The sequence below is a fragment of the Selaginella moellendorffii genome, unplaced genomic scaffold (assembly GCF_000143415.4).
Source record: "Selaginella moellendorffii unplaced genomic scaffold, v1.0 SELMOscaffold_1, whole genome shotgun sequence".
NCBI lineage: Eukaryota > Viridiplantae > Streptophyta > Lycopodiopsida > Selaginellales > Selaginellaceae > Selaginella > Selaginella moellendorffii.
In genome coordinates, this window is record NW_003314262.1 from 4,138,157 (window position 1) to 4,158,566 (window position 20,410).

General features: G+C 41.3%; 5 protein-coding genes across 5 annotated transcripts; 4 read left to right on the top strand and 1 right to left on the bottom strand.

Moving 5' to 3' along the window:
• Positions 1 to 4,916: 4,916 nt before the first annotated feature.
• On the top strand, positions 4,917 to 5,588 carry LOC112348444 (rhicadhesin receptor-like). Its single transcript, XM_024680925.1, has one exon. The coding sequence runs from the start codon at positions 4,917 to 4,919 to the stop codon at positions 5,586 to 5,588; it is 672 nt and encodes a 223-aa protein (XP_024536693.1).
• A 780-nt stretch (positions 5,589 to 6,368) lies between these two features.
• Positions 6,369 to 10,043, bottom strand: LOC9630712. Its single transcript, XM_024683877.1, has 8 exons — positions 9,756 to 10,043; positions 9,410 to 9,707; positions 9,133 to 9,354; positions 9,026 to 9,076; positions 8,890 to 8,972; positions 8,772 to 8,840; positions 8,281 to 8,705; positions 6,369 to 8,208 (listed from the first exon to the last, which is right to left on the bottom strand). The coding sequence occupies exons 1-7, from the start codon at positions 9,942 to 9,944 to the stop codon at positions 8,472 to 8,474; spliced, it is 1,146 nt and encodes a 381-aa protein (XP_024539645.1). The 5' UTR covers positions 9,945 to 10,043; the 3' UTR covers positions 6,369 to 8,208; positions 8,281 to 8,471.
• A 2,007-nt stretch (positions 10,044 to 12,050) lies between these two features.
• LOC112348445 (putative germin-like protein 2-1) lies at positions 12,051 to 12,722 on the top strand. The gene has a single exon (XM_024680932.1). It carries the CDS (start codon positions 12,051 to 12,053, stop codon positions 12,720 to 12,722), a length of 672 nt encoding a protein of 223 aa, XP_024536700.1.
• A 4,362-nt stretch (positions 12,723 to 17,084) lies between these two features.
• LOC9630713 (ferritin-2, chloroplastic) lies at positions 17,085 to 19,078 on the top strand. The gene is made up of 11 exons (XM_024683021.1): positions 17,085 to 17,418; positions 17,476 to 17,559; positions 17,612 to 17,672; positions 17,728 to 17,815; positions 17,873 to 17,934; positions 17,995 to 18,060; positions 18,118 to 18,181; positions 18,238 to 18,525; positions 18,593 to 18,676; positions 18,732 to 18,814; positions 18,886 to 19,078. Exons 1-8 carry the CDS (start codon positions 17,090 to 17,092, stop codon positions 18,291 to 18,293), a joined length of 810 nt encoding a protein of 269 aa, XP_024538789.1. The 5' UTR covers positions 17,085 to 17,089; the 3' UTR covers positions 18,294 to 18,525; positions 18,593 to 18,676; positions 18,732 to 18,814; positions 18,886 to 19,078.
• On the top strand, positions 18,033 to 19,081 carry LOC112340397 (multiprotein-bridging factor 1a-like). Its single transcript, XM_024683031.1, has 6 exons — positions 18,033 to 18,060; positions 18,118 to 18,181; positions 18,238 to 18,525; positions 18,593 to 18,676; positions 18,732 to 18,814; positions 18,886 to 19,081. Exons 3-6 carry the CDS (start codon positions 18,390 to 18,392, stop codon positions 19,003 to 19,005), a joined length of 423 nt encoding a protein of 140 aa, XP_024538799.1. The 5' UTR covers positions 18,033 to 18,060; positions 18,118 to 18,181; positions 18,238 to 18,389; the 3' UTR covers positions 19,006 to 19,081.
• Positions 19,082 to 20,410: the final 1,329 nt, after the last annotated feature.

Below are 20,410 nucleotides of genomic sequence, written 5' to 3' on the forward strand. Positions count from 1 at the left end.
CATTTTTCTTCAATGATTATATACTAATTTAATTATAAATTATAAATAAATCAGAAAATAAATAAATATCTTTTTTAAAAAAATATTTAATAAGCTTAAAAACTACTTAATTTTGGGTCATTGGATTGAAGAAAACCCTAGTTTAGTTATTAAATCTGGTCCATTTATTTTGAAATGTGACATATTTTTATAATTAAATACTCTATAAAATTAGGCCTATAAGGTTTATAAATGTATATATATTTACATTTATATACATGTATTAGTAGGTAATACACTAAATATAGGACTATAGCATATAAATCATCTATTTGAGACTAAATTTGATCTATTCATTTTTGTAAATAAGTAGGGGTTTAAACCCCAATTAATATACTGATTCTTATATCCTGGTGGAGGTGAGGGGCATTGTAATTTGTCCCTAAATGGCAAAGCATTTGAGCAGTGTTTTGTTCAATGTTTAAGATTGCGTTTTTATTTTAATTCCTTCGTTCTCTTTTAGATCTAGATCTTTATTAGTTTTTCTCTAAATTTAAGAATATAGTTATTATATCTATTCTTCTTTTTCAATCTTTATTACCTTTTCTTCTTTTGTTATGCCATATTGTCATTGATTATTGAGTATCTCACTTATGACTACTAATGTTACTCCATTAGATCGAGCTTTTAGTGCTATGCACATTCATGTTCTGGTTATCCTTGGTGTATTGCCATTACCAACTTCCATAGGATATAATTACAGAGTGCCCGATATAGTACATTCAATTGGATGTGATAATGAAGTGAGCTAAATATAAATATTGAGAATAAACATAGTGAGTGTCTAAACAAAGCTAATGCTTTATAACTTTTTTTTCTTTTGAGAAGGGGATAAAGAAGATATGAATAATAAATAGGGTGAGTGCAACCTCCCATGTTTGGTGTTAGATGAAGATGAAGGTTGTGAATCTAAGTTAATACAGGTTTTGAATGTTGATCAAAGGAAAGATGCAAAGGTAAGTTGTGATGATGGTTGTAAGTTCAAATTAACAATAATATTAAAGGATAATCAATGGGCAAAATTAGAGGCAAAATGTATTATTTACTACAATGATGTTTTATGGATTATAATAGCTTTCAAATCCCTTGCTTCAATTTAAAGTTATGACTTTGAGGTTGGTTCAAGTATTTGGCAGTGGCACATAAAGTTGCAATTAGTTCATTGGGATTTTATAATTGACTGACATTTATGCTATAGCTTTGGGTTTTATTTCTATCATGGTTATCAATAACTATATTGGTGGTTTTATAGGAGCTTTAAATTCTTATACTAGTCTATAATTGCTTAGCACAAGCTCTAAATGTTCCACCTAACTTATTGTTATCATATTTTTCTCTTCCAAAAGCAAGGATAATATACAGTTTATAAATATATATACATATATACATGTGTTAACATGTTTAGGTAATATGCTGATTATAGTACTATAACATATGGAGTGTCCATTTGAGACTAAATCTGGATCCTAATCATTTAAATTGGATTGTTCAAATTTTAGTTAAAATTAATCATATCCCTTGAAATTTATTGAAGTAAATCCAAATGATAAGTTAAGCAATAAACTATTATGAGGTGGATGTTAATAGATTATTATAAAAGTGATAGATTTTCAAAGGATGGAGTCTTAAGTGCTCCAATATCCAATTTAGTAAAATGTGAAAGCTCAAAGAGATCATGAATTATATTACCTCAACTATATATATATATATATATCTGTGTGTGTGTGTGTGTGTATATGTATATGTATATATGTATTACCCTACCTAGGTAATACACCAATTATAATATTATAGCATATAGACTATCCATTTGGGATTGAATCTAATCCATCTAGAAGGAAGGGTTTAAACCCCAATTAATATATTTATTCCTATATCCCAATGCTTTGATCAGTATTTAGGATTATATTTTTACTTTTATTCAAATATTCTTCCTTTCTTTTCTAAATATGTTATAAATTTTTGCCAAATCTAGAATTATAACTATCCAATATATTCTTCTTTTTGATCTTTATTGCATTCATAGTAGTCTTGCACCCATTTTTGGTGTGTTGCCATCTTTAACTTCTCATTTTTATTTTGGCACATCAGTCATTTGTGACTTTTATAATTCTCATCTTCATATGCAGTATTTATTTTGGCATATCAGCTATTTGTGACTCTTATGATTCTCATTCTCCATCCAATATTAAATTAAGTGTTTTATTTATCTTTATAAGCTCTTAAATGTAAACTTCCCAAAAGAGAGGTCACCCACCCAATACTACACAAACCCAGAGACACTTAACCCTTATCTCAAAACCCTTAATTGATTAGAAAAGGGGTGCATTATTGTTCATAGGCCCTTTTCTTTTATATTTAAATTTTTATAAATCATTTTTTGAGTTATTCCGTTTGGTTGCTTACATCTTCTATATACTAATTTAAATGTTAACATATGTATAAAGTTGAGAATCTTGCTTTTGTTTTATTGGTGGAGTTTTTGATTAGTTATAATGTTAAGTATTCCCTTATTCCAAGTGTTGAGTCACTTTTGCCAGAATTTTAAGTTGAGTGCATATCCCTAGTTGTAAATGTTACTAAAAGCCTTTATTTTACCATTGCTACTAAAAAATTTATTTGTTCTCTTGAGAGTGGGCTTTATTTTATAATAAAAGCTCCTCTATTCTCCAAGCTTTAGACATATTTCCTTATTATTATTTCCTCATTTTTGCTTTGTCAATTGTTGAAAAATCCAATTTCAATACTTCTTTATCCACAATTTATTCTCTCATAATGTTCCTTCCTCAAATTTTCCTATTCTTTACCTTGACTCGTCAAACCTTTTTTTCCTTTAAAGAAGTAGTTACAATAGTGGAGCAAGGATAAATCATATAGATTGTGGAATGGGGAGAAGTATAACAAGTTTAAATATAATATTCAACCCTGATATAGTGAGGTAAAATAGATATAATAGTGGAGTGAAGCTGAATATAAATGGTGGAGTGAAGATGAGTGTAGAGAATTTGAACAACATTGGTGCTTTAGAACTTTTTTTTTTTCAAGGAAGAAATGAAAAGGATATAAAGGATAAACAAAGTGAGTCTAACATCTTATATATAGTGTTAAAAAAAGACAAAGGTTATGAGTCCAAATTAATAATGGTCTTAGAGGATGGCTAGTGGGCAAACTAATAGATAGGATGTATCACTATTCTAATGATGTTTTGCAGACTATAGTGGCTTTTAAAGTCCCTTGATTTAGTTCAAAGTTATAGCTTTAAGATTGGGTTGAGTGTTTAGCAGTTCTATATAGAGTTGTAATTAGTTCATTAAGATTTTATAGTGAATTGATATTAATGACATGGCTTTTTTGTTTCTATTATAGTTGCTAGCAATTAAGTTAATGGTTTCGTGGGAGCTTCAAATTCTTGTAGCAATTTATAATTGCTTGGCAAAAGCTCTAGATATTTAATTTGACTTATTGTCATCAACTTTAAATTTCATCTTCTGGAGGGTCTATGTATACATATACATATATATATACATCTACATCTACATATACATACATACATACATACATATATATATATATATACATACATATATACACACATGTAATACCCTACCTAAATAATATGCTAATTATAGCATTATAGCATATAGACCCTTTATTGGGAGTGATTTTAGTCCATCCATTCATGAATAATTAATACAGCTGTTCCTATATACTAAGCAAAGCACAGTATATAACACTAACCTTCAATATAAAAATAATTAATTAAATAAGTAATAAAAATTAATAATTTAAAGAAAAATAATTTCTCTACCAATCAAAATATATTGTTGAATAATATTAGCAACTCATAATTTTTAATATATAAGAGTGGGATCTCCTTGATACACTTTAAGTGTATGATGTTAACAAAGTATAAATTCATTTGGAAAGTTTCAAATGCAATATATCTCAGCAACACAATCATGCACTAGAAAAATTTTAAAAACTTATAAAACTTTAAACATAAAAACAATCTTACTACCCATGATTTTGAGTTGGTATTTGATAATAAATAATTAAGGATATAATTAATCAAGGAGAGGTTAAGCCCCTCCAGAAAGCTCTTGGTTTGTTCAATTATTTTTAAGTTCCTGAAGGCTTTCATTTACAAGATTTTAAATTTTGAACATCATTCTATGCTGAACCAATACCTTCTAGCAGTTCAAGGTCTTTTTTTAATTTAATACACATAATATATTTTCTGTGTTCCAAATTAGCCAAAAAAAAAGGCTAAAAATTAATCTTGATAAAAATGCAGACGTTTAGATTTTAGCAGGAGGAGCCTAAGACAACTCGATCTCATCGTCCAAATGTATGGCATGGAAAGTGCGGAAGCAGAGCTCACCTTCTAATCCATCAAAGATCCCAATCTCTTCTCTCCATCTCGGTGGATCAAGCACGTGACGTGGTGCTGTGGAACACAATGCGGACTCGGGATATCATTGAGGCCATGAAAATTTTCCAGGAGATTCCTTCCAAGGATGCGGTATCGTGGAGCAAGATCGTCCAAGCGCACCTGGGGATCTGGGTAGTGTGCTGCCAATGCCACAACTAAGAAGCATCCTAGTGAGGACGTTTGGTCGTTATAGATCTTCCAAGAATCTCATCTTCTTGGTTGCAACGGAACTCAACCTTCCAAATCTTCCGGATAGATCTTCAAATTCTTTGCAAGATAAATTATTCATAAATGATACAAATTATAACAATGGATGAGAAAGGCCACGCAAAGTCTAGTGTAAATTAGAGGTGCTAGATTCCTAGGCCCTCTTTATAAACCCCACCCATTTCCGTCTCGACAGTGTCTCAGGTCAAGGATACTTCTTCATTGTTTCTCTCTTTCCATGGCGGCAACAATGCTGGCAATTCTCATCGCCATCTTCGTCTTTGCGTGCTCGCCACCCCCACTCGTCCTCGCTGCCGACGAGGACATGCTCCAGGACGTCTGTGTCGCGGACAACAACAGCACTATCATCATCAATGGCAAGGTATGCAAGCCCATGACAGCGGTGGTGGCCGAGGACTTCAAGTCGGGCTTGCTCAGGAACCTGGGCAACACCAGCAACAGGCTCGGCTCCGTAGTCACCGCTGCAAACGTTGGCAATTTCCCTGGACTCAACACTCTGGGCGTCTCTTTTGCGCGCCTTGACTACGCTCCCGGCGGTGTCAACCCCCCACACGTCCATCCACGGGGAACCGAGCTCCTCTTCCTCGTCCAGGGAACTCTGTTCGTGGGCTTTGTCACCACCGCACCGGATAACCGGCTCTTCGCGCAGACAATCAATCCCGGCGAGCTCTTCGTCTTCCCTCGAGGACTGGTTCACTTCCAGATCAACACTGGCAGAGAGCCCGCGGTGGCGGTGGCCGGGTTCAACTCGCAGAACCCCGGAGTCTCCCAGGTTGCCAAGGCCGTGCTTGGCTCGAACCCGCCTATCTTGGACGCCGTCATTGAGAGGATGTTCCAGATCGATAATGCTCTTGTGAAGAGGCTCCGGGAGCTCGTGAGCATGACGTAGAGCATCGTTTTCCATGGAATTTGTTGTTTCTTTTGATTAATAACTTCAAAGGTTTTGTTGATCTACTCGGTTTTGTGCTCAAGATCATTGGAGAATAGCTTCATCCATAGGGCATCCATATTCTCGAGGTGAATCTCTGACAGACGCGCTCGAAATACCATCCAGGAAGCTCAAGTTCAGGATCTGCCCAGAAAATGGCAGCATCTTTTAAATTAATCAATTTAAACCTAATGGGCTACTGTCAAAATAAATGTTCGATTCAACCTTTAATTTCATTGGCAAACTCTAGTACTCGCTGTTTTCCTTTTCAACCATTTGCTCTTAGCACTGCTCTTAGGAGAGATTGCGTCCGCCATCACCATTCCTTTGGGAGCATGGATCGAGCCTGTGAGCCTGACGCAGCTGGAACATGCTTTCCTCAAGCTTTTCCCTACGAAGATGTCGAGCTTTCCTTGTCTCAAGTCACAGTATCTGCCAGCCAAGTTTCCTGCTGCCTATGGTGAAAACACTTGGTGACGAGAGGTATCAGCCAGAAGTTGCAATATCAGAGATCAGCACTCATCCACTCTGCCTGTAGCTAAAACGCTTGCTTTGCACGACCCTGGCCGAGAAGAGTCACCAAAGTGTTGTGGTTAACAGCAATGGGAGCACAGCCTTGTCCTGACGTCTCCAGGTAGTTTTGGGCCTCTCCATCTTCCAGAGCCATAGTAGCTCAAGAACGTAGTGATCACCACCGCCAAAAGAGTTCTCAAGTTCCCTCATCGGGCGGAACAGCTCCAATGCATTAATGTTATAGGTGACTATATTCTTGAGCAACACCTTGAACTCGGCTTCTAGCATTTCCCTGACTCCTGTGATCCCAGCTCGCAAAGTAGAGCGACCAGAGCTTGCTGGATTTACATCCTTTGCCTCGTCCAACCGTCAAGGTGAGCAAATCATCTCTGCCCATGAGCTCTATATCTCCGGCGTGAGTGCTCGTTGGACACTTTGTATGGCAGGCCGCCCGAACGCGTACCTTGTTCTAAACAATGCAGCTTCTATCCTGAAAGAAAAGCCGATGAAAGAACAGTCGCTTGCACAGGTGTTTCATTACCACCTCCCCAAACTCAACACCTTCCATATTTTCCTGCTTAAGCGGTCGGTGTACTTGCACTGCCACCACCACCTTGTATACGGCAAGAATCGGTATCATTGCCATCCTCAGCTGGTCCAGAAGTTCAAATATCTGCGTCCTCAGATCGTTGCTGCCGCCAGTTTTTCCATCATCAAGGAGAAGCTAAATATCATCCTGAGCACCCTCGAGGTCTCGACAAAGTGGAGGTTGCAAACCACTGGTCATGCTCGAGAAATCTGTTGAAGGATCTGTTCCAGCTTCTGCATCACCCTGGAGTTTCTACTCGACTTTCCAAACTCCGTAAAACCCTGGAGTTGTGCCTCAATCCGGAAGCTATGGTGCCTCAAAACCTGTCCTCGCGGCCTCAAAACTAGCTCGCTCCTTTCCTTTCAAGAATTTGCTCGTAGCACTGCTCAGGAACCTGTTAGAAGAGATAGCCTCCACCGCAGAGTGCTATACACGAAGGTGACCACATTGTCGTAAGCTTCTGGAATCCTCCGTAGCAGGCACGTCGGCCGAGCACCTGGACTCCTTCATTGCCTCGTGAATCAGACGACGTTTCGAACGATCGAGCCTATGAGCCTGGCACAGCCTGCCTCCGAGCTTTTTTCCCTTACGAAGAAGTCGAGCTTTCCATGTCGAAGTCACAGTTTGGAGAAACTTCCGTCTCTGGCACCACGTCAAAGACTTCATACAAGTTTCCTGCCTATGATGGAAACAGTCGGTGACGAGAAGCTTTCAGCCAGAAGTTGCAATACCATACCAGCTTCAAGGAGAACTACGCCTCATCCACTCTGCCTTGGTCGAACAGAGCAAAACCGTGTAAATCTTGGAGAAAGCCTGTTTGAAAGCCTGACGGAACTAGAATAAGAGTACAGCCTTGTCCAGGTAGTTTGTATTCTTTGTCAACCTCGTTGTCTCCAGAGGACTCTTGGCCGAGAATTCGAACTGGATCGCCATCTTCCAAAGCCGGAACATTTCTCTCTGTAGCTGCCGAGAGCATGCCTGCCGAGCTGGAGTAGATACATCTGTGAGTTCTCAGGAATACCAGAGTTCCCGTCTTGCAGCAACTCTCTGGCCTGGCGATCCAGGCTCGCCTAGGAGCCACACATTTGCACATATCCAGAGTGGAAAAGCAACTTGCTGAAGTCTGGATCAACGCTCGTCATCCCTGAGACCCTCCGCCTCGTCCAGCCGCTCGTAGCTAAGTCAAACCAACTGTTTGTAGCAAGCCAGCTGCTTCACCTCCCGCAACTTGCTACCGTAAACTTCGTGTCGAAGGCAGCTCCAATACTTCCGGTGTTTCATTTGACCGTGATGATCCTTGAGGGAAAATAAAATTATGTCAGCTTCAATTTTCTGTCACGGTGACAGCGGCGAGAGCTTGCTGGATTTTGATCCTTTGCCTCACGGCTGTATGGGTGCTGCATACGCTGAAATGGCCTTGAAAATGCTAGCACACCTTTTGTTCACCACCACTTGTCATAATAATCGCCTTCTCAATTCCTGTTCAAGTGTATGTGTCAGTGACCGCTAAAAGGAGAAGAGAAAACAACAGAACAGAAAAAACACAATTACCGGTGGCACAAAACAATGGTGTCGCAATGTCGCCCATGAATGTCAAGGCATCTAGCAGTTCTGCTGCTGCATAAGGCGTCAAATCACCCTCGTTCTCTGAGCTCCCAGGTTGATGAGCTTCACGGATCTCCACAAAAACAGCACTATCTCCTTGCTTATCGCTCACCAATTCGGAAAAGTCGCTCCATCCTTCATCTATCGGGTGGCCTGCTCATTAAAATAGCACTGTTGTCTGACTGATCATCCAAGCTGACCGCTTCTTGTTTTTCTAGCTCAGGTAGAATGTTGTGACTTTCCCACTCATAGTTTTGCTGCTCGCTCGTGGCACTAAAAGGTGGAGCACCACGCCTTCGCAGCTCTTGTACCTGAGCTCGAAATTGGCCACCACGCAAAAGCCAAGCGTCTTTAAAGCCAGCGTATAGTCCCTGCATTCACATATTAGAATAAAGATCCAATAAACATTGAATGAAAATTAATAAATTCAAACGTACATGTAAATTGAAATATTTCCAGCCACCTTTTGACGCGTGAATAAGATTAATAAACATGTCAAAGACCTCCTGCTCAATTCAGAGCTAAAATCCACAAGGAATTTGGAAAAGTACTTACATCTGTATAAGCATCGTGATCATCAGGGAGTGTCGATTCCAAAGCACGAATGCTGCTATGCCACGGGAAAGTAAGCCCCGACACTGTCAAAACAGTTAAAATCAAAACAAAGGTAAAAAGAATGAGAAAAGCTTACTTGTCTTGAGCGTGATCTTGCTGATGTCGATGACACCAAACGAGAACACCCCTGCAAACCAATTCTCGTCAATTATCGTAAAGACGAAAATCTGAAGTGCAGCTTACGATATGGTTCATAAAGTGACGCTCGCTCGATCAGTGATGGATAAATCGGCGCCTGGAGCTCAACACAAGTCCCGGAGGAAAGAGCGCCACAAAACCGTAAAGAGCATTGAGGGCTTTCATCATCGTTGAGCAGCAGCCGAGCACCAAGGAACCAAGGAGCTTCTTGTTTTCCTCGCTCAGGCACAATGTCGCGATGTACTTCCCGCTCGCAGATTGCTGGAACTTCAAACCAAAACACTTGATAAGGATGATGCAAACAAAAACATAAACAGCTTACAGTTAGTAGTATTGTAATCTCCTTGGAAGTTGACGCAGACTAGCTTGATAAGCAGTGGGGTGTTTGGAGGCTGCGGAATAACTGCGTTGAGTTTGAGCACCGCCAACTCAAACAGTGATATATAACTCGGCACCTGGAGCTCCACACAAGTCCACGAGGAAAGATCACCAGAAAAGCGTGAACAGCATAGATTGTTGAGCAGCAGTCGAGCACCAGGCCGACCAGGAAGAGGAGCTTCCATGCCGCCGGTGATGCGAAGAACAGAACGAGCACCACTTGCCAGCTCCGGCAACGCAACCTATAGAAGCCAAGTGTTAAGTGTGGAGCCAGGAAAAGATAGACTTACATTTAGCGGAAAAGAGTATGCTGGACTCGGAACCACTGAGCCAAGGAATATGGAAAGTATTCTTACGCTAGAGTTGTAGGACTTCGAACCACATCCGGGAATTAAGCCGGGCTCACTAATCACCTGGAGCGTGAAGATTGCATTGCTCCGTGATCCCTTGATCATCACCGATTGACGCTGCAGAGGCATAAAGTCTTGGCCGTAGAGTTGTGAGACCGATATGTCTTGATTGAGGTCGAGGAATGTACACTTGGCTTCTCTTGTGTGCTTTACCAGCGTACGTGAAAACTGCATGGACAAAGAGATTAGAAAATGACTCCAAGTACACTGGAAAGACGAGAAAGCTTACCTCATTGGACCTGTTGAGCACACCATCGTCATAACTCTGCTGCTGAAGCAAGATCATGAGCAAACACTGTATAGCTGGGTAGCTGGCCATAACCAAGACAAGCCATGGCCATGCGTGACTCCTGGATTGAGCTTGCGATAAGGAGCTCAGAGACAACCTCCAAGCGCTTGAGAAACTGCATCAGGTGTGTGTTAGTGACAATATGAAAAGCAGAGTGGGCTTACTTCATTGTCAATCTCCAGCAGTAACTGCGGCTCAAAGCTCACGCTGGATGCAGTCGTTATGTCGTGATGGCTTTGCTCTTGCTGCAGCTGACCAGGCATGAAAGCCGGAGGGATCACAAAGTCGAGCATTGTCAAAGGCAAACGAACTTCCGAGGTGATTGGAGGCTGTGGAACAACGCTCCTTGGCAGCTCAGCTAGATCAGTGTCAAGGGACCCGCTGTGAACCGCTGGCACCATTCTTGAGCTCTGGAAGTCAAGAACAACACCTGGCATCATTCTCGAGTTCTGGTAGTCCAGAAGGTCTATGAAAAAAAAGGAAACAAATCAAAGTCAGCCAGGCCTTGGAAGATAAACAAGAAAACTTACATTCGTAGTCACTGATGCGAGGAGCATAGAAGATTGGGTTATTACTCGATGGTCGTACAGCAGGAGTCCGGCCAAAGTCAATATTCCGAATCCCGGACACTGTAAACAGAGGTTAGAAACAAGTGGAATAAAGGTAAACACCAAAACTAAACACCCCTTTATAAAAAAAATGGAAAATGCTTACTTGTCTTGAGCTTGAGCAAGTTGATGTCGATGCAACAAAACGAGCACTCCCTGCTGGGCTGCGCGAAAGCTGTGAGTGTGGATTGTCGTCGCTGCGCGAAAACTCGTCGTCCCTTTGGCTGCTGCGTGTTGCGCTTCCAGAACTTGAAAACGAGGAGCGAGAGCACCAAGAACGAGAGCATGCCCAGCACCACAACGCACAGCACTAGCAGCTCCCAAAAGGACGGAGCCGCGGCTACGACAACTACTCCTTGGTAGTACCTTGGATTCGCGATGCGCCTCGCCATTTCTCGCCCTCCTCCCGAAATGAAAGGTATATGCCAAGAACAAAATTAGGGTTTCCATTAGGGTCGGCTGTAAAAATATAACCCCCCCCCCTCCCCGTGTTAGACAAATAAGAAATACATCATAAAAAAACTCATATTATTAAAGAACAGAGTTTGCTAAATTTAGTAGTGTATACAAAGAAATAAATGTGGACAATTTTTTTCCTATTATTAAAACCTTAAAAGTTAACAAAATAGTGTTATTAAAGTAGAAAAGCTCTAAAAGATACACGTTTTTGTGTTCCAAATAAGCTAAAACTTAATATTGATAAGACCAAAAATGCAAGGAGCCCAAGCCGATTCATCGTCCAAATGTATTGCATGGAAAGTGTTGGCTGATGCAGAGCTCGCCTTCTAAGATCACAATCTCTTCTCTCTATCTCGGTGGATCAAGCACATGACGTGCTGCTGTGGAACACAATGCGGACTGGGGATATCGTTGAGGCGATGAAAATTTTCCAGGAGATTCCTTCCAAGGATGCGGTATCATGGAGCGAGATCGTCCATGCGCGCAGACGGGTAGTGCACTTCTAATGCCACAACGAAGAAGCATCCTAGTGAGGACGCTTGGTCGTTATAGATCTTCCAAGAATCTCACCTTCTTGGTTGCAACGGAACTCAGCCTTCCAAATCTTCCGGATAGATCTTGCAAGATAAAATTATCCATGAATCATAAATTATTGTCAATATGGTTATTACAACTTACAATAACACTGTATCGATGGATGAGAAAGGCCATGCAACTCTAGTGTAAATTAGAGGTGCTAGATCGTCCTAGACCCTCTTTATAAACCCCTCTCGGCAGTGTCTCAGGTCAAAGATAGTTCTTCATCGTTTCTCTCATTCCATGGCAGCAACAATGTTGGCAATTCTCATCGCCATCTTCGTCTTTGCATGCTCGCCACCCCCACTCGTCCTTGCTGCCGACGAGGACATGCTCCAGGACGTATGTGTCGCGGACAACAACAGCACTATCATCATCAATGGCAAGGTATGCAAGCCCATGGTAGCGGTGGTGGCCGAGGACTTCAAGTCGGGCTTGCTCAGGAACCCAGGCAACACCAGCAACAGGCTCGGCTCCGCAGTCACTGCTGCAAACGTTGGCAATTTCCCTGGACTCAACACTCTGGGCGTCTCGTTTGCCCGCCTCGACTACGCTCCCGGTGGTGTCAACCCCCCACACGTCCACCCCCGGGGCACCGAGCTCCTCTTCCTTGTCCAGGGAACTCTGTTCGTGGGCTTTGTCACCACCGCACCGGATAACCGGCTCTTCGCGCAGACAATCAATCCCGGCGAGCTCTTCGTCTTCCCTCGAGGACTGGTTCACTTCCAGATCAACACTGGCAGAGAGCCCGCGGTTGCGGTGGCCGGGTTCAACTCGCAGAACCCCGGAGTCTCCCAGGTTGCCAAGGCCGTGTTTGGATCGAACCCGCCTATCTTGGACGCCGTCATTGAGAGGACGTTCCAGATCGATAATGCTCTCGTGCAGAGGCTCCGGGAGCTCGTGAGCATGACGTAGAGCATCGTTTTCCATGGATTTTGTTGTTTCTTTTGATTAATAACTTCAAAGGTTTTGTTGAATGCGGTTTTAACTATTTGAAACCATGGATTTAATTTAAGAACAACCTTAAGAATATCCTTTTAGGTTTGAATTTGATAAATTACAACATCTGAAAATAGCTAAATTTAAGCATTTGAAATTTTGTCATTGACATAATAAAGTTTTCATGGTGGCACTTAAACATACTCTAATTAATTTTAATGTCACATTTCAAAATTAAATCAAAGAATAACCCGGTTTTCCTCAATCCAATGGCTTAAAATTAAGTAATGTTTAAACTTGATTTATTTGTAAATTCAGAATTAATCATAACTATGTAGTTTTTTACCTCAGCTTTAGCACTAATATATATTTATACTTATATGTATATTTGTGTCAGTACTAAAACTATTAATTATTATCATTAATGTTTTAAAATATTAAATTATATTTCAAAAAAAATAAAAACTCTATTATTATTATTGGAAACTCAAATAACATCATTAACTCATAATTTTAAATGTTTGAGGGCATATAAAGAAGTGGGATCTCCTTGATAAAATTATGACTATGAGTTAGTAATTAATAATATTATTTCAGAATATAGTTATTATATATGATTTAAAATAATTATATCGATTTAGCTAAATTATTAAGGATGTTCAATATTATTATTCTGGTTACCTGTGTGGTATAAAAATAGGCTAGGATATTCTAAGATATTCTACCATCTAATAGTTGATAATAATGTAGATTATTTCGTATTTATAATTTATAAACAAATGTATAATTATAACTATTCTGTTAAAGTTTTACATATAATGTAGCAAAACTTGCTTTTATTGAATTAAAATCAATTATAATATTAATGGAAACATTTTTAGAAATTACTTATATAATAATTTGAATAATAAATAACGTTTTACTATATAATATTAAATATAATTTTTATACACCAATAAAAACATTGGTAAAAACTATTATGTGTTAGGTTTATAACTCAAAAATATTGAAAACATGATTTATTTTAGTTTAAATGTCTACAACTAGTTAAATAGTTATATATAACTAGTAGTATTAATTAATTTAATAAAATAATCATAATTTAGAATATATAGAAATAAAGAGGTATTACAAGGAAAATATAAATTAGGATTGAAATCATAAATTATAAATTATATGTGTTTGTTAGCAGTTGGCAGTGGGCATGAAACTATGAGACACAAATCCCTAAGCCCCAAAGTAGAGCCGAAAATGTGCCATGTGGTAGTGGCCGAAGTGAAAGCCAAACGAGTATAACATATTTAGATTAAAAGCTCTGACTTGAAGAGTTGAGAGTGGGAGTGGAATTCCCAATGGAGTGCTCAATGAATGAGAATAAAGTAAGCAATAAAAAAGTCTTTAGAAAAGGGATACAAGAGGACCAAGATGGAGTTCAAAATAGACCCAAAATAATCTGAGAAGGACCCAAGATGGAGTTTAAGATGGACCTGAGATGGAGTCCGAGATAGACCCGAGATGGAGTCTAAGATGGAATCTAAGATGGACCTGAGATGGAGTCCAAGATGGACCCGAGATGGTGTCTGAGAAGGACCTGAGATGTAATATGAGATGGAGTCCAAGATGGAGTCTGAGATGGACCCGAGATGGAGTTTGAGATGGAGTCCGAAATGGACCCGAGATGGAGTTTGAGATGAAGTCCGAGTGAAACCGAGATCGAGACCAAGTCCGAGACCAAGACCAAGTCCAAAGCCGAGACAAAGACCAAGTCCAAGTCCGAGTCTAAATCTGAATACTAATATAGGCTATTGGGTGAAAGCCTAAAGCGATCGTCCCCTGGGGGGAGGGGAGCGGGGGGGTTGCAAGGGGTTCCAAAAGTATAGTAGGGAGAGTGTGAGGGTTAGACCTCAGTAGAGCTAGTTTGGCCCAGGAATGCTGTACCTAGGTATTGGGTGATGGGATAACTATAGGGAAGTCCAAGGCTATAGTGAATACAAATCGACAAGTGGGATAGTTTGGTGAAGTGTTCAAGAGCTAGCTTTAGTTCCCTCGGGAGATCAAATGGTCAATACTTCTAGTCCAAGCATGGGTGGCACTGTCTACTTGGATACCTGGCATGGCTCAACAGAACCTCGTTCGAAGCCCATGGCTAGAGCACCAAAAGGTGGAAGGTGGGGAGAGTACCTATGAGGCTCGAGTAGGGCCACGGTGTTCTGAAATGTTATTCCAAAGTTTTGGACTATGGAAAGGAAGAGGAGTAGTCCTCTGGTGTGGTGACCAAAGATACAGTCACATAGTGAGGAAGTCCTAGAGGACAGTGGGATTGGTGATCAGACCTGTGGGCCTTAATCTAGTGGTAGTGTTGGCGAACACGGCCATGGACAAAAAAGGACTTAGTGGAGACCAAAAAAGGGATATTGGGAAAGGTTATTCCCAATGTTTGTAGGCATCTTAAAGATGTTAAGGAGTGGATCTAGGATAATCACTCATGGACAGATGGCCTAATTGTTAACAAACATGACTATGATGTAGGTGGTGTTAGACTACTGATGTGACCAAGATGAATAGGCATGGCCTTAGCATAACAAGTTGATATGTTGGTGGTACCTTCATGGGATCAGACACGTGAAACACTTAGATCAAGTGCAAAGGTTGAGTGGCATAAATGTCATTCTCGGGGCTAACAACCCTTAAGTCTTGAATTGGACTTATGGATGTTGTGAATGAGACTCCTCCAAGTGGTCAGAAGTGTGGTTAAGTGACTAAAGTAGAATGAAAAAAATTAATTGCTTACAAAAATAAACTTTAAATTTGAGTGAAGTTTGGAAATTTCACCACAAATTCTAAAATGGTGCAAAATTTAAAATAAAATAAAATTTTCCTTAATAAAATTCATTATAAAACTAAGAATGGTGAACGATACTAAAATGGATTCATTAAAAAAAATCATGATGTATCTACTTTTAGCTCTATACCAAGATTAGAAAATATTGCTGAATTGTAGTGGCTTGTAAATTTTTTATTAATAATTATTTAAAAAATTTAATTTAAGTAATATAGCTTAGAAAGAGCAAAAATAAAATAATTTTTTAAAGTTTATAAATGTAAAACTTTATTTTGAATGAATTAATATCCTTACAGTAAATTTTATCTTTAAAAATAATTCATTATTATTAATATAGAGAATAAAAATTTATTACCTTAAATATAAAATTTGAGTATAATAAATATTTTATATATCCTGAGTATTTGAATAGGTTTAAATTTTAAATCAAACACAAAATTGTATTTACAAAGACATGTTTTATTTGAGAATGTATTTACTTTTTACTTTAGATTTTTTTAAATAAATAAAAGATTCAGGGTCTTGTGATTTAGGTTTGTAATTTGGTAATTTGATTGCAAAAGTGATTTGATTAAATAATTTCATTTACCTCTTTATATAAATTTTTATTAGAGCATTATTTTACTAAAGAGTTTAGTTCAGAGTGCATCAATTGGCTTTAACATAACTCTTGAATTTTTTTAAAAAATTTCCCCAACCAAAAGTCTTTGATATTATATTTAATATAATTAAGTTTGAGAAAAATAAATGTTTTATAAAGTGAGTTGATCTTTCATTGCATTTCAATTTGTATGTTTTCCAACTTACACCTAAGAGGTGTTATTAAAACTTAAGGATTATAATTCAAACTTAAAAATGCATTCTGATGTTCATAAATTTTTAGAAGGCTTAGAAATATGCTCTTCAAGAGTTTGTTTCATACACATTATGTTTACTACACTCAATTGATCTGCATTTCCAAACATAAAATTCACAAGAACTTACCATCACCAACAAGAATAAAGAAAAATACTCCAACAAAATGCTATCAATAATAATAGAGAAATACTTTAACAAGATGCATGTCTATGAAAATCTAAAACATCCACAAGCTTACTCATAGCCAACTTTGTAAGTCATGAAAGGGAAATGATGCATCAAACTTGAGACATATTAAACATGGGATAAACAAAGCATCAGGCTTGAAACTTGTTAAGCAATCATAGGGCTCAATTGTGTTTGGAAGAGTTTGATGATCCTCACCTGCTCCATAAAAATGCCCATCTGAGGTAAGTGCTTTGCTTCAAGATATTCAGCATAGACCTGCCTTCCTTTTCCTTGCTGCTAAACACAAGAAATAAATCTCAAGAGCATATTAGCATTACCCAAACAAAAATTGCCCATCCGAGGCAATTGCTGCAAGTCAGCTCGCCATCATGGGGAGAACCACGTTTATCCATGGAATTTTAATGCTATTTAACTCGCCTTATTTTTAAATTTTAGGGCTCCATTTCTAATCGCTATGGCGCCTGTGGCTGCTCTTCGTTTGCATCCCGGCGCCTTGATTCATGCCGCGGGAGCTGCCGCTCCATCAGTGAAGCCCGGCCGCGGCGCATTTGGAGCTGGGGAGCGCAAGTGCGGGAGGGTGTTCTCGCAGGGGCGGGATTCCGGGAATGGATACTTCAGGGCCAGGGCCGAGATCCAAAGCTCGGAATCGCTCACGGGTGTTGTGTTCCAGCCCTTTGCCGAGGTCCAGGAAGCCCTGTCGGAGGTCTCCTCGTCCAAATCGGTGTCGCTCGCGCGCCAGCGCTTCTCTCAAGCCTGTGAAGCTGCTATCAACGATCAAATCAAGTAAGCCTCTCTCTTTTTCGATTTCTATGGCGAGAGAGCTTTGATTTTCTCTTCTAGCGTTGAGTACAATGTCTCTTACATCTACCATGCGTTGTTTGCGTACTTCGATCGGGACAACGTTGGGCTTCCAGGCATGGCAAGGTACGTGTCCTATACAACTTTGTGGAATCCATCTTTTAGCAAAACTTTACAGGTACTTTAAGAATGCTAGTGAAGAGGAGAGGGAGCACGCAGAGACTTTGATGAAGTACCAGGTAACAAAGCTTGGAAATCGAAGAGCTTGCGCTAATGCTTTGTTTACTAGAATAGAACTTGCGAGGTGGAAGGGTGAAGCTACAAACAATACTACCGCCCGAGATGGAGTTTGACAACGCAGAGAAAGGAGATGCTCTATATGGTAGAATCGAGAAAACCCTCCAACACAAGTAACTCCAGTGATGTTTTTCTACTGCAGCTATGGAGCTCGCACTAGCTCTGGAAAAGCTCACGAACGAGAAACTTCTGGCCTTACACAGAGTATCGCCAAGCCCATCTCTCTCGACTTGTGATAGACCTTGATCCTTTGATCGTTTGAAGGTTGCAAGTGAGAATGACGACCCCCAAATGGCCGACTTCGTCGAGAGCAGCTTCCTCACCGAGCAAGTAAGTTTGTCTAGATTTTGCTCCAATCTCGATCGAAAACAATGGCTTCTCTTCCAGGTGGAGAGCATAAAAAAAATCTCGGAGTACGTGAGCCAGCTCCGAAGAACAGGCCAAGGACATGGTATGGATCAAAGCTTTTTATTTTCTCTCGAGTTACATTTGTTTTTTTTTATGTAGGGGTGTACCACTTGGATCTCCATCTCCAAAATGCCGACATAGAAGAGACAGTGTAGAAGAGGCGCATTAGTGATGACGTGGCACTATGATGACGTGAAAGGAATAAAACCGGAACCAAATTTCTAGGGTTAGGTTGTGGGAAGAGGAAGAAGATGAGTGGCCATATCGCGCAGGATTGGGAGCCCGTGGTGATCAGGAAGAAGGGGGTCGCTGCCGGGCAGCGGCGCGATGAGAAGGCCGTGAACGAGGCGCGTCGCAGTGGCGGCCCGATCGAGACGATTAAGAAGTGTAAGCGATTGGATTGCTCCAGAGATCGATTGGTGAGATATTTTGTTCTAATCTTCGTCGATTCCAGTCAATGCGGGGTCGAACAAGGCAGCGACAAGCACGCCGGGAATTAACACCAAGAAGCTCGATGACGAGACCGAGGAGCTCGCCCGTAAGCTAGAGAATCCAAATCCATTGGCTTTGTGTTCTAAAACCGGATGACGCAGACGAGCGCGTTCCGACTGACCTGAAGAAGAACATCATCCAAGCCCGGACGGAGAAGAAACTGACACAGGCACAGCTTGCACAGGTTTGGATGATTGATTCTTTGGTTGTGTCTTTTTGGCTGATTTGTTTTCCTTGTTGGTTTGCTTGGTCCAGCTGATCAACGAGAAGCCTCAGGTCATCCAAGAGTATGAATCTGGAAAAGCCATCCCCAACCAGCAGATAATCTCCAAGCTCGAGCGCGCGCTGGGAGCCAAGCTTAGAAACAAGAAGTGAGTAGTTTCTCTTATTTCCTCTTGTGAAAGTGTCGTAACTGTCGTCGTTGCGAACAAAACTATGCTTTTACAAACAACGTTTGGAGGCCCCCTTGTAAATTACATGGTGGTGGTCTGGCGCTGTACAAACGAAACTCTAGCAGCCGCAGAAACCAAGTCGAGAAGAAGAGATCTGCGCTACTGGTTTTCGGGAAGAAAGAATCGATCGAAGCTCTCGCAGCACGAAGACTTACAGGTGAAGTAGAAGATGGCACTGGGGATTGAATTAAACAGGTAGAGGAACGAGTACATGCCGATGAGCAGCGGCATCTCCCAGAGCTTGGAGGAGAGATCGATGGCATACTTGTAGCCGGGAACTCCGACGACGCGGTACTGGAAGAGGCTGTCGATCGAAGCGGTGGCGGCGGTGGCGATGATGAAGAGCAGCAGGCCGACTTGGGTCCGTCCCCGGAGTATGAGGATGGCCTTCATCAGCGCGGCCCGGCCCTGGATATCTTCCAGCATCGAGATGGTGATGGAGAGATTGGAGATGATCACCAGGTGGGCGAAGAGCAGCGAGAAGGCCAGGCAGATGGTGGCGACGATGAGGAAGAGTATGTCGACCGAGAGGCCGAGAGCTTGGAAGAAGGTGGTGACGACGAGGAGGAGGGAGAGGATGAGCGTGGTGCATGCGAGCATCACAGCGCAGATCCAGAGATAGGTGGCGATTGCGCGGAGGCAAACTTTGAGCGCCGCCGCGCGGAGGAAGCTATGGAGGTGGAACTTGCGCGAGGAGTAGAGGAGCGCCACTGCCCAGGAGATGGTGGCGCGTGCTGGGATGGCGAGGGTGATGTAGAAGGGGAGCTGGAAGGTGTGGGAGACGAGGTTGTCGACGAGCTTGAAGCAGGCGGCGCGGTAGGATGGGAGGAACCAGACGCCGCCGCGGGTGGCGAGGGCGCTGGCCTCGATCCGCGCGGCCCAATTCTCCACCACCGGGGACGTGATCCAGGCCTGGGAGAGCACGACGATGGAAAATGGCGTGGCGAGGAGCGCCGCGACCCAGAAGAAGAGCGAGGAGATTGCTCGCAGCGCTGCCACTGATTCCTTGATGATGTCCAGCGCGCCCAGGCAGTGGAATTCCTCGGGGCCGCGAGCGCCCATGATCCGGCGCTTGCTGGATGGAGCTGAGCTGGGCTTCACATTCTCGTGATCTTCATTGGAGGATGACCTAATTACCTCGTCGCTGGGCAGTCGATTATCCATTCGTTGGCGCTCCAGCGCGAGTGAGATCGCGACTGCCTACCGCGATTTCCACTGTTAACCTAGCTCCAGCCCAAGAACAGGGGACCTGTACGGCGGCAAGATTATTGCACGGAATTACGGTGAGAATATCGTACGGTTTCGAGAGAATGATTCCTGTACGGGTG

Coding starts and splice junctions, on each gene's coding strand:
- LOC112348444 (XM_024680925.1), top strand. CDS start 4,917: ATGGCGGCAACAATGCTGGCAATTCTCATCGCCATCTTCGTCTTTGCG.
- LOC9630712 (XM_024683877.1), bottom strand. CDS start 9,944: ATGCCTCTGCAGCGTCAATCGGTGATGATCAAGGGATCACGGAGCAAT. Junction 9,708..9,755: donor CATACTCTTTTCCGCTAAAT/GTAAGTCTATCT, acceptor TGGCTTCTATAG/GTTGCGTTGCCGGAGCTGGC. Junction 9,077..9,132: donor GTCACTTTATGAACCATATC/GTAAGCTGCACT, acceptor ATTGGTTTGCAG/GGGTGTTCTCGTTTGGTGTC.
- LOC112348445 (XM_024680932.1), top strand. CDS start 12,051: ATGGCAGCAACAATGTTGGCAATTCTCATCGCCATCTTCGTCTTTGCA.
- LOC9630713 (XM_024683021.1), top strand. CDS start 17,090: ATGGCGCCTGTGGCTGCTCTTCGTTTGCATCCCGGCGCCTTGATTCAT. Junction 17,419..17,475: donor GCTATCAACGATCAAATCAA/GTAAGCCTCTCT, acceptor TTTCTCTTCTAG/CGTTGAGTACAATGTCTCTT. Junction 17,560..17,611: donor GGGCTTCCAGGCATGGCAAG/GTACGTGTCCTA, acceptor AAAACTTTACAG/GTACTTTAAGAATGCTAGTG.
- LOC112340397 (XM_024683031.1), top strand. CDS start 18,390: ATGAGTGGCCATATCGCGCAGGATTGGGAGCCCGTGGTGATCAGGAAG. Junction 18,677..18,731: donor CGAGACCGAGGAGCTCGCCC/GTAAGCTAGAGA, acceptor CGGATGACGCAG/ACGAGCGCGTTCCGACTGAC. Junction 18,815..18,885: donor CACAGGCACAGCTTGCACAG/GTTTGGATGATT, acceptor TGCTTGGTCCAG/CTGATCAACGAGAAGCCTCA.